This window comes from Melospiza georgiana, chromosome 5, assembly GCF_028018845.1.
Source record: "Melospiza georgiana isolate bMelGeo1 chromosome 5, bMelGeo1.pri, whole genome shotgun sequence".
NCBI classification, from domain to species: domain Eukaryota; kingdom Metazoa; phylum Chordata; class Aves; order Passeriformes; family Passerellidae; genus Melospiza; species Melospiza georgiana.
The window spans coordinates 58,107,132-58,122,597 of NC_080434.1; the positions used below are offsets into that span (position 1 = coordinate 58,107,132).

The following is a 15,466-nucleotide window of genomic DNA, read 5'->3' on the forward strand; positions in this document are numbered from 1 at the left end:
TTCCTATGCAGACATCTAGTATTACCCTTAGACCTGACAATTTAGTTCTTAATAGAACTAAATTGTCAGGTCTCAGGGAAATTTGGGCTCCTAAGACTTGTTTTAAAAGGAATTTGAAAAAAAAAGCAATAAACAAACAACAAAAAAAAAATTAAAAAACCCTAACCCTGGAACACTTCATGTTTGAATTTTTGTTTCAATACTATGCCCTACACATACCATAAGAGTTCTCTCACTTCCCCATGAGGTTTAGTTTTCCTTTCATATTAAACCTTTTAAGTTTAAAAATTAAAATTATGTAAATATATATATTCAGAGAAATGCAGTGCCAGCAAACCTAGGAACTAGAGACAACTCTTGTTGAGCATGATTTTTACAAACTCTATTACTAGTGAATCAGAATTTGCAAGTGAGACAAGGAAACTCATCAGGACCCAGAGCTGCCCATTTGTGGGAAGGTGGGAGATGTTCAAGCAATGCAGGTGAAAGTCAAAATAGCTAGAAAAGGAATGGGAGGTCAGGGAAGTGCCATGTCAGATCTCGTGGGGAGCTTGAATGACATCTTGGGAATCATGGAGGAATTCATTCTGGTGCCATTCCAGGTTTGCTTCTCAGCAGTCCCCACTGGGATCTCTTCCCTTGCCTCTGCCTCCTCCTCTTGCAGAGAGCATGCCCACCTCCCTGTGAGCACACAGGGGTGCTCAGCCAGCTGCTGCTCAACACCTGGCTCCCCACTGCCACTTCACATCTCCAAGTCTACATTCCCCATCCCACTCACCACTCACCTGCTTCACAGGTGCCAAGGAAACTCCATCTCATTTAATTTATCAATTGCCTCTCCTCCACCCCTCATTGTCTCAACTGTTACCCCAGCTGCTAATGAGTTCACCCATACTCACTTAGAACATTTTCAATGGAGAAGCATTTCATGATCTTCGTAAAATATACAAGTTGTGCACTGCTATAAATAAAAAGAGCACTCTCTCCCCCATCCCCTGAAAGAACATGCTGGGTTTACACAATCCCTTTTATGGTTTCCCCGTTGTCCACTGGAGATGTGAAGTTTGATTCTTGTTCTTCACTTGGTTTCCTCTCCCCTGGGTAGTGGTTCATCTCTTGCATTTCTAAAGTTACTTTATTCCTTTTGGCAAATGCTTGGCTGATCTCATGAAATGTCTTATTTTTTGTTTCAGGCAGGACAAAAAACAGGTAGGCTGCTCCTGCAAAGCAGACACCAGCAAACACTAGGAAGCAGTAGGTCTGCAAACCAGCCTGTGAATAGAAAACAGAGGAGATGGCCATTACAAAGGAGAAAAAAATTCAGAAGAAAGGCAGGAATGGTTTGAAAGAAAAAATGGGGAGTATGGAGCAATTTTAAACCAAGTACATTACTGGCATTCATTGCTAGTTAGAGCGCTGAGATGTTCAAAAAAATGCATGAAATTTTGGTTCTTCCAACACTGCCTGTGCCTGTCGACAGCAAAGCAGGTTCCTGGCACAGGCACACAGAGCTGCAATCTGGGCAGTGCTGGGAGACACCAGGCTGAGCTGGGGAGAGCAGGGGAGAGCAGGAATCCTGCACTGTGCTCAGCTGAGCCTGGCACTGCCTGGGGCTCCTGGAAATGGGGCAGATGTTTCACTGGGTGGTTCTGCACATTCCAGTCCCAGGTACAGGAACTGAGGCACGCCTCAGCAGTGCTGTGCACCTCTACAAACCCATGGAGAAGCTGCCATAGCCAGGGGCATCTTCATCACAGCAGTTACAGGCTTTGAGATTTGCAAAATAAATGAGGAAAAACCCCAAATAGCACACATTTGTTATCACTCTTACAGTTAGGGGAGTTCACAGCAGGAAAAAAAGTCCTAAAATGCATTTCTTTTCATGCTAGAAAGTGTAAGAGTTAGTTAAGGGAATGCAAAGCACAGATCATATTTGAATGTTATGGATTTTAGTTCACTGTAAAACCAAAGAGAGTAGATGTAAAGAAGTTCATTTATAAATTGATTATAAAGGCTCCCACCAGCCAGGAGGAGTTGTAGTTCACTGAAACATAACTATTTCTTTCCTGGTGATTATTGGATCATTTAGAAGCTACCAGTTACCTTTCAGCAGTACAGTTGTGAAAAACATTTGATAAATACCATATTGCCATCTGAGATTTGTTGAACTTGGAACAGGTTGGATACTATGGCTCCACAGAAGCCACTTGCAACATTTGCGGAAACCTCCCTTCCTCCTCTATTAATTTACACTCTCAAACACCTTATGTACCCACATCTTTCTAATTTCTTTTATTAACAAGGCTGAATTAAGCCAGAAGGAGTATCTCCAACTCCAAAAATAAGGTGACATATCTGTGATGCCTTGTCTGAGGTCATGAACAGCAAACCCAAGGAGAGCCAAACTCCTCACACATCACCTCAGGTGCTGCAAGGCTGAGGTCACCCCGGGGAAAGCCACTCAGGACAGAAGAAACAGACCTGTCTTCCTCAACACACATATTTATGGATGCCATTAAAGGTATGTAACTGAAACAAGTAAGACAGAGCCAGTAACCTTCATTTTACACATTTTTGTAACAGCCTCTCATCATGCCTCGTTAGTCACAGCAGTCCTGCACTGCAGGCTGGTTTAACTCCCTGCTTTGGGTGCTCAAGGTGTATGCAATTCTTGGCACTATTTTTATGTTTCACTTGCTCATTATGCATCATGCGTGGTGTGCAAGAAGAACATTAATTCCTGCGTGGAACAAGAAAATAAAAAATGGAACAAACCCTTTCCTGCAGCTGCTTTTTAATACCATGGCTGATTTCCAGCCTGCCTAGTCACAATGTTCTTTGTTTCTGTGGATAATTCATTACCTAGTTCAGTGCTTCCAATCCTGCCTGAAACAGGAAAAGCCAGCAAGTGCATTCTCTGATATAGTTTATGGACTCTAGAGATCACCAATACTTTTTCATTAAATCCTAGAAGCATGAAGTCCTCAGCAAGCTGACAATCAGAAGCCAAATGGCATGGATAACGTGGAGGGGGGGGGGAAATATTCTGGCATGTAACAGATAGAACTTAATAGAACAAATAGCTTATCCAGAGGCAGAAGCAAAAGGATATAGTAGACAGGTGAAAAAAATTTTGCAGTGCCTCATAAATCATCCTGTCATGCTAAGAATTGAAATTTTACATCTGGATCTTCTGCATTTGTAATTGCTCTTCAGCTGAATGGCAGAATTTCTACCCAGAATCATGTTTCTCACTTTTTAAAATTTCACTGAATTAAATATTCTCCATGATGAAAGTGAATCTTTAATACCCCATATAAATAAACATGGAAATCAATTGTAATAAATTAAAATAAATGTTTTTTGGTGGTGCAGCCACAACTTTGTGCCCCCTTTCTAATTCCTCTTGATTTCTTTGCTGTCCATGAGCTAAATAAATTAGTGCTTATTATCTTTGATTCATATCTAAGTAAACCTCTTCTAATTGAACTAAACACTCATGAGTGCATGTTTTATTTGCAATTATTTTACCTAATGTATTTATATTTATTTGTAATAATCATACTCTTCTTAATTTCTGCAATCCTTGAGGAAGCAGCCCTCAAGGACCTCCAACTGAAGTTTTACAGAGAATAAGTTAAAAATTAAATTTTGTTATAAATCCTACAAGTGGGTTTTGTAGGGTTTATTGCATCTTACAGGATTTGTCCAACAGGCCCATAATTCCCAGACAGGAGGAACACTGCAGGGGGACCATAAAAAGTCCTTTCATCACCAGCCATTCTTCAGTTATAATATTTTCTTAAAGCTGGTTATTATTTACCCTCACAGCAAAGGAAACCACTCATTCATAAACCTTTGATAAGTCATCCAGAGTTCAATTTATATCACCCAAACCTGCATTTGACACAGAACATCACATACTAATTAAATTACTCATTATAAACATGAAACCCTCTATATGCACTGCAGACTGATAAAGGTTGTAAGACAGAAATACAGGGTAAAGGGGGAGGAAAATGTTAAATCACAAATCCCAACTCAGTAAAAACCTTTAGAGGGACATAGGTAGGATACAGTTCAGCCTAGATGTTTAATTAATTTTTGTCTGTTTCTGATGTATTTTGAACTGCCTGGTGCTGGAGGAAAGATCTGAGGGATGGAACATGCAATATATTGGCCCAAACATGTCTGATGTGCCCATCAGGGAACCTAGAATGTGAAATAATGTGGTGAAGTGCAGTAAATGCTGAGATATTGAACAATGGATACTACAGAAAAGGTACTAACAGACAGATCTGTAAGGAAACAGGATCTTTGTTCCATGAGATAAGTGTACGTTCTTTTATTTGTATTGAATTTATTTATATTGGATATTGTTTATGTTATGTCCATGAAACCTGTGTTCCTCACTATTTGTAATCACCACAGTCTCCTAACTAACCTGTAGTTTCTCTGTTGTTTTACCCCTTCCAAGGTGCTAGAGGTGAGCCTGCTGCTGCTGCTGTAGAAGTAAAACCACAGAATATTGCTTATCCTGGGCTGGGGTGGGAGTAAAAAGTTGAGGAAGAACTTCAGTTAAAGTCTTTGGTGACAAAGCACAGATTCTCTGCAGCTCTGGGTATTTGAGCCTACAGACATGGATGGCCTCAAGATTCTTCACTGACATGTGCACTGCCAATGATACAAGAATAATGACAATATATAATAAAATTGAAAAGGTAAATCCTTTTTCTATGCTTTGTGACAGTATTTCACCTGCTAAATGGAGTAGAAGCCTCTCTGGTCAAAAATTTGAATACTCGTATCCATCAGAAGAGAAGCTTGACTCTTCTGGTGCATACAAGTATTCAATTTAGCAAAACATACCCCCTCTGAACAGTTGGAAAGGGCAGCTAAAAGAGGAAGGGAATGTCAGAGGAAGAAGTAAAAGCAAATCAATTCTGAATGGAAGTTCTAAGCAAATAGAGAAAAAATTCAAGGCAAGTGTGTGGTTTCTGTAGCTCTGCATTTCCTCACGTGAGGACAGGCTCCTGCCTCACCTCCTGCTCCAAGCAGGAGCAGCAGCAGCAGCCCTGGGCAGGCAGGAAGCTCCAGGGCAGCCCCATCCATGTCCCACTGACACCTCCACCCATGCTGCTCTCTCCACCCTGCCTGCACGAACTGCTCAGGCTCAGAACACAGTGCACCTTTCAGAACAAAGCTGCTCCTCCTCCCACACCCCCAGGCAGCCTTGCCAGAGCTGGGAACGTTTCCTCAGCAATACCTGAAGCCAGGCTTTCACCTGCAGGATTACAAACCCAAAGGTCAGAAGGAGGCCAGGACAAAGCTCTACAACAGCCTGTGCCTTGCAGCTGCTTTCCCTCAGCATTTCCTTAAGCAAAACCTCCTGCAGGAACACCCAAGGTTCAAAGGTGAGCAGAGCTTCAGGTGGATCCCCAAACAGCAGCAGTGCTGTCTCCTGGTGGATATCCATTCCATATCAAGGGCAGATGCACGCTGAGGATCCTTGAAGGACCAGGCTTTCTGGGGTTACTGAGGGTCACTGCCCTGTCAGGTCCATGGGAGGGCAGAAGAACAGCAGACACATTTATTGATGCAATCTCCTGAGGGAAGCACCTACTAGGTCAGCAGACTAATAAAACCTCTCCAAAGCAGGATTTGCATTGGATTTTTCAATGCTGGTTAGGGCTATTTCTATACAGGATAGTTAATAGTTAAGCATAAACTTTAAAATGCATCACCTTCTATTTTTAATACCAGCTTTCTAAGGAGGCCATTTGAAAAACAGCATTTCTGCAAATTCTGGCCAGCTGAATCCTGAATTACTCATTTTTGTCTTTTCTGCAGATGATCAAGGCTTTGTATTTGTGGGGAAAAAAAAAAAAAAAAAAAGAAAACCAAGAAATTATTTACCTAAGACACACATGCAATTACCACAAAAAAGAATTGAAGTTGAAGTACTCAGGCAATTCCCCCACATCAGATCCCAGCCATGGCAAGCAATCAGGGCTGACTTTGAGGATGAAATAGAGCTGCATAAGCAACGTGTGTGAATAAGCAGGTGCAGCTTCGCCACATTTTCTTAAGCAAAGGGATGAACAAACCTATCCCCAGCTTGTGAGGGGCTGCTATTCACTTTAGAGAGAATGTACAGGCATTTCCCCCATCTCCCTTTAAATACAATAGTAAAAAATACTTAATTTTTAGCATCACGAACTGACTTTGAGCGCCCAAAATGAATGAGAAAAAGAGCTCATTTTTTAAAGCTGAAAAGTAAACTGAAATAAAAAACCTAGCATTGAAATGACCAGAATTCTGGTTTTAATTAAAAAACCACACAATTTGCTACTTTTGAAGCAATCTAGCTGAGAACAGTCTTCCTGCTAATAGCTTGCATGCTGTGAACACCATGTTCTGGAGGAATATAAAAGTAGTTGAGAGGACCATTATGTGCTATTTAACAATGGTTGCTTACTGACTTAACACACCCTGTAGCAAAAGTTAAATTCTAAGCAGGGCTGTGATACTGGAAACAGGAAAACATATATTCTAGGGCAGGTACAGCAAAATAAATGAGCAAATGAAAAAAAATCTGAATTAATTTAACAAACATAACACATTAATATTTTTAAAACAAAACTTTTGGCTCTTCCCAGCAAATACTCCTTGCATTTGGAAGTTGCCATGAAGATTAGAGTCATGAGATGTGGGTCAAATTGGCTTTTGAGGTGCTGAGGTCAAGTGATAATGGTTCAATGTCTTACAAAATTGATCAGCAGAAAAACTGTTATTCATGTAGACATTTGACTTCACTTTGTTTCAAATTGATATAATGCAGTGAAACAAATGGATAGGAGCTTGTGTCCTTTCCCCTTTGTCCTTCTGTTCCAGACATAATTTAAGGTTCTGCTGAAAGTGTAGGACAATGAAGAAGGACTGAAGTATGCTCATGAAACGTAATTCCTAAGTAAAAAATAGCGACATTTTTAGACATGAACTGCAATTTCAACCACGACCTTCACACACACACACTATCTCTTCATAAAAATGTAGCAGATCCTTATATTGTATCTCTGAAGTGGGTTGCTTCCAATTAAGACAAGCACGTCTAACCCTCTGATAACCTACATTTCATTTTCTTATCTTTGAGGGGAACTTTAACTATTTCCCCTAACACAGGGACACTGTCATTACATGAAACATCCAACGTATTTGAACAACTTTGAAACACCTTGGCTCAGGGAGACTATGCATAACTTTCTGTGCACACCTGTTATTGAAATCCTTGTGCTGAGCAATAGAAAAAGTCAAGGGATGCTATCACACCGTAAGGAAATAATAAGGACAAGCAAAAGACAATCTTGCTGAGTAAATGAATCTTGAGAATGAATGAAAATCCCTGGTGTAAAACCAAGGAAGAAATAAAGTAGAAGTAAAAGAGAGCCTCCAGAAACCAGTGTAATGACTCAGAAGTACTACTTCACAGGCACAAATAAATTAGTTTCTGAAAGGAGGATGGGCAATCTGAACTAAGGCTTCCATGGTTTTAGCACCCTTATCCCATATGATACTGAGCTCCTCCTGGATCACAGATCCAAGCAGATCATTTATATAAACCCCAGTTAAGAGTCAAATCAGTTTTCCATATAGCAGCTCCCTAATCACAATGGGAGATTCCTCTGCATTCCCCAGTTATTGGAAACTTTTGTATTAGGAAGAAAGTCTGAAGATGAGCTGTTCTTGAAAATTAAAAATAAAAAATACGTAGCAATTTAAATATTTCTTGAATATGTACTGAATATACAATGTTACAATGTGACTTCGACATCAACAAAAGACTCTGCACAGTTTTCTAGAAAACGAAATTATTAGGACAGAAAACTTCTGGAGAAATCTGCCATGGTTTTCTACAGTGTATCACTAATTTACCATGGAGACTTTAAGTGCCTCATAACAATCTAATAGCACAACCTGAAATATGAAATAAAAATGCATTAACATGTAGTGAGAATAGCATGTTGGGAAATTATTTGGTAATTATTGATGTTTAGTAATTCTTTGTATTTACACAACACATTACAAAAAGTAAACAGAAACTTTTTCTAGATGACATGGAATCTAAGGTCCTGCTACACCACTGGATTGCTGAAGTCTATCCCTGCAAACGAATGAAGAGTATTTCTTTAACACAAGAAGCCTATCCTACTGCACCAGAAGTTTTTGGCCTTTTAGATTATACTTTTCTGCTGGTTTGTTTTTCCCTGTGCCTGCTTCAGCTCATTGCACCCATTTCCACATATATACATTCTAATTTCTGATTTACTGTGACCCTGTTCACATTTCAGCACCTCAAATAGGTAGTGATGAGGCCAGGAAGAGAAGCCACATCCAATTTCTTTTTAAATTTTGTCAAAAATTTATTTGTATACTAGATTTTCAATCTCATCCATATATTTTAATGTATGACTCAAGCCACTCTTTGATTACATTTATCTACAGATGGTTGAAGGGCAAAAATCTAGTCATTCAAATTAGTTAATTGGTGACATTTGGAAAACTAACTACTGGTTGATTTTTTTAGTAACCCTAAACTTAACAGATTTGTTTCCCAAATGTTTGGAATAATTTTGTAGAAGCATACCAAGGATCAAAAAAAGTGGCTGCTGTTTCTCAAGCAATCAGGTTAGTATTCAAATACACAGGCAGGATTATGCATTCATCCTGTGAAGGTACCTTAAAGATTTTTTCCCTGGTTAAGGTTTACAGAATGAGCTAAGAAGATATTGCCTCTATGTGAGGAAAGTGGTGACTCATAAACTGAATTTTGAGAATAAGGTTGACTGAAATAGGAAAAAAGTTAAAGCTTGGGAAAGAGGAGATGTTCTAGTTTGATCTTGTGAAAAAGCTTTAAAAATCAAAGTCTGAGTAACACTGCTTTCATCTTTAGGTACAAACTCTAAGCTTTTTCTCTTTTTATTTCTCTTTTCTTTAAAAGAAGAAAAAAATCCTCCCAAAAAAACCTTCAAGCTGGAAATAAAATTTATCCTCATTAAAACTAAACTGGATAATTTTCTAATCACACAGCTGGATATTTTTATGATACCTAATGATAAATTCCCCAAGGCTACAGCAAACTTCATATGGATGCATACTGAATCACTCAAAAAGCTTTAATATGTGTGTGGGAAATTATAAAATGCAGTTTGCCTTTTAATCTGAATTTATTGAGGGTCTTTTTAAGCATTTTCACCAGATGATCTGTCAGGTAGCATTAGCAGAACAAGTAGGGATTGTCATGAGTTCCATTAATTCAAATCTGACAGCTAAGCAGAACTCGGGGTTATCCCCAGTTTTGTGCAGGAGGCAGAAACTGCAGTTTTGAAGAAATGTGTCCGGATAATTTTTAAAAACCCCAAAAAACAGAACAAAAAAATACACCCCCCCCCCCAAAAAAAAAAAACCAAAACCAAAAAAAAACCAAAAACTAAACCCAAAAATTTACCTAAATGAAAGTATTCTGAGTAATTGTTCCTGGATTCATGATCTTGTTCTCTGTCCCTGCCCAGCTGCCATGGAGGCAGGTGGCAGAACCAGCTGGGCTGGAGCAGAGGGTCTAATGCTACCAAAACAGTCACTCCTCATCTTCTGGAAGAAAAACCTATTAAACCACACGGAAGCATCCATTTGCTGGATGAGCTGGGGCTGCCCCCTGGATCAGGTCATGTTTACAAAAGCTCAAGGGAATTGCCAGCAGCAGTGATGTCACAGCGTGTCAGTCAGCAGGGATGCTGAGTACCTGGATGAAGGGGAAGAGCAGTCCCACTGCGAAGTTGCAGAGCCAGTTGACTGTCCCAGCTATCATGAATGCAGCTGGCCTCTGTGACTGCTGGAAAAGCTCTCCAGTGAGGACAAAGGGAATCCCACCTGAAACAGGGTCCAACAAGAGTGGTTTTAGTAAAGTCCCATCAGCAGAGATGAACAAGCCTCGTGACGCACACCTCCATGAGTAGCAGAGCCTTCTGAAACACATCTGTGCAAATCATATTTCAGAGAAGTGGCCCTTCTTTCTTTCATGCCATCACATCTCCTGGTTGACATTCTTTTCAGGGATGACAAGCAGGTAACAGAGAAGAGAATCCACACAACAGCTTCCAGAGCATCATGTGATAAACTGTTTATTCAAAATAAGAATGATTGTTTCTACTACAATGCTTGAAATTCTGAAAATTCAGAGATACTCCAAAATACTTTTAGATCTTAGCAGTTGGAAAGATGGCTCCAAAGAGACTAACTCTTATTTTTTTATAATTATTACCCACTTTTTTTCAGCAATAAAAAAGGCCAAACTTTTGTTTCCCTGAGTACACTTGTCATTGATGCTTATTTAATACATTCCCTTATCAGACACTGCTGGCACTTCTGGCGAGGTCTATTTCTCCCATCAGCCAAGGACTCTGACCTCCATAATAACAATTGCAGTTGAATACCACATTTGTGACATTTGTTTCCTTCCACTTAGGCAGTGGACTATTTTGTACAGCACTGGCATATAGCAGTCACCCCCAGGGAGTAGCTGTCTAGTAGCTGAAAGTCTCAGTTTATGATCTTTGGCTTCCTTCATTCCCATCCGATATTTCCATAGAAGTATTTCTATTTTTAGAGAATAAAACCTGGATTTTACTTGTTGATCAGCTACATAATTCAGTTAATATTACACATTAGACTACTTGCAGAATTACACATATATCTACTTGCAGAATTATTTCAGTTTTGAAATAATTATTATTACAGTTTTGCAGAATTATTTCAGTTTTGAAATAATTATTATTACAGTTAGAAGAACTTTACAACTAGTAACATTCTGCTCTTACCAGTTTCTGCCTCTGGGTCCTCAAGTGTGCTGGTATTACCTGTCTCACCATTCAGCTTTGTAGGCAAGACCCATATACACTGTGTAAGACTATGTAAGTCCTTCCTCAGTTTTAAGCATTTTAATAAGATAGTATAAACAAACAAAACCATATTTATAAATATATTTACTTTCAAAAACCTCTATAGCAGTACTGACCTCCAAAAGATTTATAAATTAATAAGAAAACGCCACTACAGACTTATCCATCCCCTGGCTTTTCTCCTTGCACATCTTCCCTCGGTCTATGTGCTAACCTTTTGCACTGCCTTTACCCTTGGACATTTGGGAATTCATCTCTAAGTGCACTATGGGGCTGCATCCTTATGTAGCCCTGTGTGCTGGGGGGGGCCTGAGCTTAAACACATGCGCCAAGAGCTCCTGTGAGCAGCGTGAGATAGGGACTTGCAAACACAGAACACGACATGCAGATGACACGTGTTGTCAGACATCCTTCCAGATGCAGAGGCCATGAATATGTGCATAAATAAAGGCAATGTGATGCAGCAAAGAGCTGCTCTCCATCGTGAGCTTGTGTGGCTTTTTGTGAGAATATATCTGAAGTGGTAGCAAAGCCTTCAACTGAACTTTCTGTGCCAAAGAGTGTCAGTATAAATTATACCAAAAAATAGAGAATAAATAAATTTTTTTACTCCTCTTTTTATACATAGGAAACTGAGATATGGAGAGTTTGAGCCATCCAAACTGCTGCTTTGTATCTTTCTACAAGACATATGTAGTATCAGAATTCTGTGACTAAAAAAAAGTAATCCCTTCCAGCAGAAGTTTGAACATGTAGAATAAGTATCTGAACCCCCAAAACTTAACAAAATTCCAGCAACATGGGGTCTATCAATGCTTGATGGCTTCCAGTGGCCATTCTATCACACCCTTGGGATTTGGATTCAAATCACATCTGTTTTGTCAGCAACCACATCTGTTCTGTCAGCATCTGGTTTGGGTCTTAAATACCATATGAGGCATCAGCTTGCCAGGACACTTGCCCCTTGGAGAGAGGAACTGAAAGACTGGAAACACAGAAATTGTGTAAGATGACTTATTTATAATCATTTATTCTGTCATGCCTTTGCTGTAGGACAATCTACAGAGGTGTTGCTGTTCTTGTCAGTATAATAAAATATGCCGTTGGAAGCAGCATTTGGAAAAACAGCATTTGGAAAAATACATATTATACAAGAGAGAAAAAAGCCAGAGGCAAAAAAAAAAAAAGTACGAAAGGACAGAAAACTATCAGAAAACATAAGTGTAATAGAAATAAAAATGCATGGGCACTATCTCGGAAACAGGTTCCTTGAAATTCCAATTTAACTTCTAAGAACATATCAACTATCACTAACTTTCAAAAATTCTGTGGAGGAATGGGAAGGGTGGCACAGTCAGACCCTTCATCTTTCTCATGGTCTAGAGAAGTGTAGCCACAGCATCACAAAACAGAAAGTCAGCTTCTGTAGGGGGATGTCTATAAAGAATTGTTAGGAGGAACCAAGGAGCCTGAAAAGTGGTACATGAGTTATGTGAAAGTCAGGTTAGGTCTGGGAACACAAGAAATGGAATAAAGCCAGGTCACTGCTGTCTATTGCTGTGTGCCTGGAAGAGCACAGGCTTGACCTCATGAAGATGAAGAGGAGGGCTTGTGAATGCTTCCCAAGGGTCCCACCACTGTGAAAAACACACTCTGCAGCTGAGTGAAGGGAAAAAGAAATTTGGGAGAGCTGAAGGAGAACTGTAAAGCCTTAAAGTCACAGTCAGTGATGGCACCTGAGATGAGCTGAACTTACAGCCCCAGCATTCCATCCCCAGTCATTTCAAGATGCCAGGGATGTGCTCAAGGAGTGCCTTTCTCCTGGACCTCACTGTTCTTTGAGATACAAGTCTGAGTGCCTGGGGCTGAAGGAAGCTGTATTGTGCTTTGACTGCCCAAGCTGGATCTGAGCAGAGATCACAATACTGTGACATCTCACTCAAGAGTCAATCTCTGCAAGGTTCCCTACATAATCCCTAGGCCAGATGGGTCTGTAGTAGCCTGTGCTCAAACATGGAAGCTTGGAAACCACGGTCAAAAGCAATACAACCAAACAACTGTAATTTTGGGAAAGCCTTTAAGCACTCTGTCATGAGTTTTGCAGCTTTAACACGTATTTGTATGTGGGCGAAACAATTCACAAAAACACTACCTGATCTTTCTCATGGAGGATGAACCTGGCATTGTCTTTTCCCCTGGAAAGCTTTCCATATAATTTTCAGTGAAGCAGCTTTATTTTAGCTCAGATCATAAAACAAAAAAGGGTATATTAGGATTTCCCGTAGGAGTTTCTCAGCAAAGTAGCTTCCAAACATGAATTTAAATAGGTAATGCATTGACCACATAATTACAGTGATTAATTTCTAATGCTTTGTTCTTTTAGCATTGCCGTGAACATAATAAAAAAATTCTTAACATACTGCAGTGCTAGTAAAGAAAGATTGTTATACCTGTAGGATTCTACATCTGTTGGAAACTACAAATGTCTTACCGCAGGACTTGTATAAAAATAAGGTGTTTTATAAAACAAGATTAAACCCACATGGAACAATTAGACATGCATAAATACTGTTTCTGTGTTCTTTATCAATTTATCTCTGTAATTAGTCCAGTTACACACAGAATCAATGTCATGTGCTAGTGAAATTCCAGACTCTCAATCCTGTACTCTTTTATGCATGAAATTTGAATGTTAGAACAGAAAAAATATTCTTGTATCCATGCTCTAGATTTTCAAATATATATTTAAATTTATACAAATGTTTTCTCAGGAAAAATTAGGTGCTCATATTTACTGTTTTTTCAGCGAGCAATTATGAATAAATATTGCTTAGTAGAAGTCACATGAGTCAGTGCAAAAGCCTGAATACAGAAAACATGACAAAGGAAGGAAAATGCTGAACTCCTCATTCTGTTTTTATCCAGTACCTAACTGGGAATTTATGTTATGGCTGTGCATATGATTTATGAAATGAGACTGTTACAAGAATAAATGCCTAATACAAATCAGGGAGATTTGTCACAGTGGTAAATCACCTCTAAACGTGACAGAAACTTTGTGACCACCTGCAGGTCTCAGCTCTCCAAATTCTGCTCTACAGGGGGGAGCCTGGGAATCCCAAAAGGCTGATTAGGGCAAGAGCTCCCAGACTTCCCACTTCCTTGCTTTGAGACAAGGAGTTACTGAGAAAACTGTTTTGAGAAAACAGACAATTGCCTCGCAACAATGTTCTGGTTTTGGGGGGAAAAGAAGTCTGTGGAGCTCCAAATATGATCAAGCAAAATGGCTCTGTCTGCAAGGAAGGGCACGTAGGGAAGACTGATATACCCTAATAGGGTTGGCAGATAAAGCACTGTCCCAACCAAAGGTTTTGCTATTTGCAAGTCAAGGCACCTCTAGGGAGCAGCTTTGGGAGAGAAGCAGTGGAAGTGAGACAAAACTCCTGGAAGATGACTGCTGGAAAAACAGCCCAGTGCACTTCAATGGGAGAGCAAAAGCCTGTTAGTTTCTAACCAGACTTTAGTTATTTAAAAACAACAAACAAATAAACCAACAAACCCCAACCTAACCACCAATGAACAAAACCCCCAAAAATGTGCAACAAAACTCATGGGAAAATATATTTCAGGAATACTGCAAGGGAGGGATGCAATGCAGCTACTGAGTTTCTTCCATTTCTGTAGGTCTACAGATAGAATAAAAAATTTGCAAAATAGATATCTCAATCTTTATAAAGGTGTTCTGTCACCTGTTAGATGATTTTAACTTGCACTTTGTATTTGATTGAATAATACCCCACCAAATATGACATTACAGTCAGATATGACAGCTGTACTCCCAGCTAATCCTGCTAGAGAACTGGGAACAGAAGGTGTGACAGGGGTGTACTGAGTCACAGCTTCATGCTACAGACTTTTCTGGCTGTCTGCAGCTCTTCTCCACAGGAGAATTAAGTAAAATAGGCACTTTGTTTATAGAAAATGGTATATTTCATTAACCATATTAATTTGTACCATTTGAATGTTTTCTTAGATTAAAGAACACTTGAGTAAAAGACCTTTAAGGCAGTCAGTCTGTGGCAAACAAAAAGTGCAAATGATAAGACCAAACTAAAACACAAATAATACCTTGCAAACTCTGATATTATAATAAATAGTATTTATACTTATTAAGGACTAGTTTTTAATTCAGTATTGTGTGAAAGACTTTGCATTGATTAATTGGTTTTTGGTTTAGCATCTATATAAAACCTGCTATTCCAACAGCATTTAGAAAGCCATTTCTGGAGGTATTCTGAACTTTGTTGGTACAAGGCAACCCATATCAATCAGGGTAAATAAAACAAAACTAAGCAATGGTGCAGAACAAAAATATTGATTCACTCTGTTCTAACCTCAGTATTTAAAATATTATTTCTTGGTTCTCATCAGGTAATTTGTACTAAAATGGTTGACATACAACAACAAGGCTATTACATAAAACATAATAAATCACACAATATTCTTTCTAG

The 15,466-nt window shown here is 39.2% G+C and overlaps 1 protein-coding gene across 3 annotated transcripts in view; it reads right to left on the bottom strand.

The window, feature by feature from the left end:
• Positions 1 to 1,014: 1,014 nt before the first annotated feature.
• Positions 1,015 to 15,466, bottom strand: part of SLC2A9 (solute carrier family 2 member 9) — a 78,473-nt gene continuing 64,021 nt past the window's right edge. For all 3 annotated transcript variants that reach the window (XM_058024854.1, XM_058024855.1, XM_058024853.1), the window contains 2 exons: positions 9,800 to 9,927; positions 1,015 to 1,272 (listed from right to left, as the gene is read on the bottom strand). In XM_058024854.1, the coding sequence (XP_057880837.1) occupies positions 1,015 to 1,272; positions 9,800 to 9,927 (386 nt within the window). The remainder of the gene's footprint in view (positions 1,273 to 9,799; positions 9,928 to 15,466) is intronic.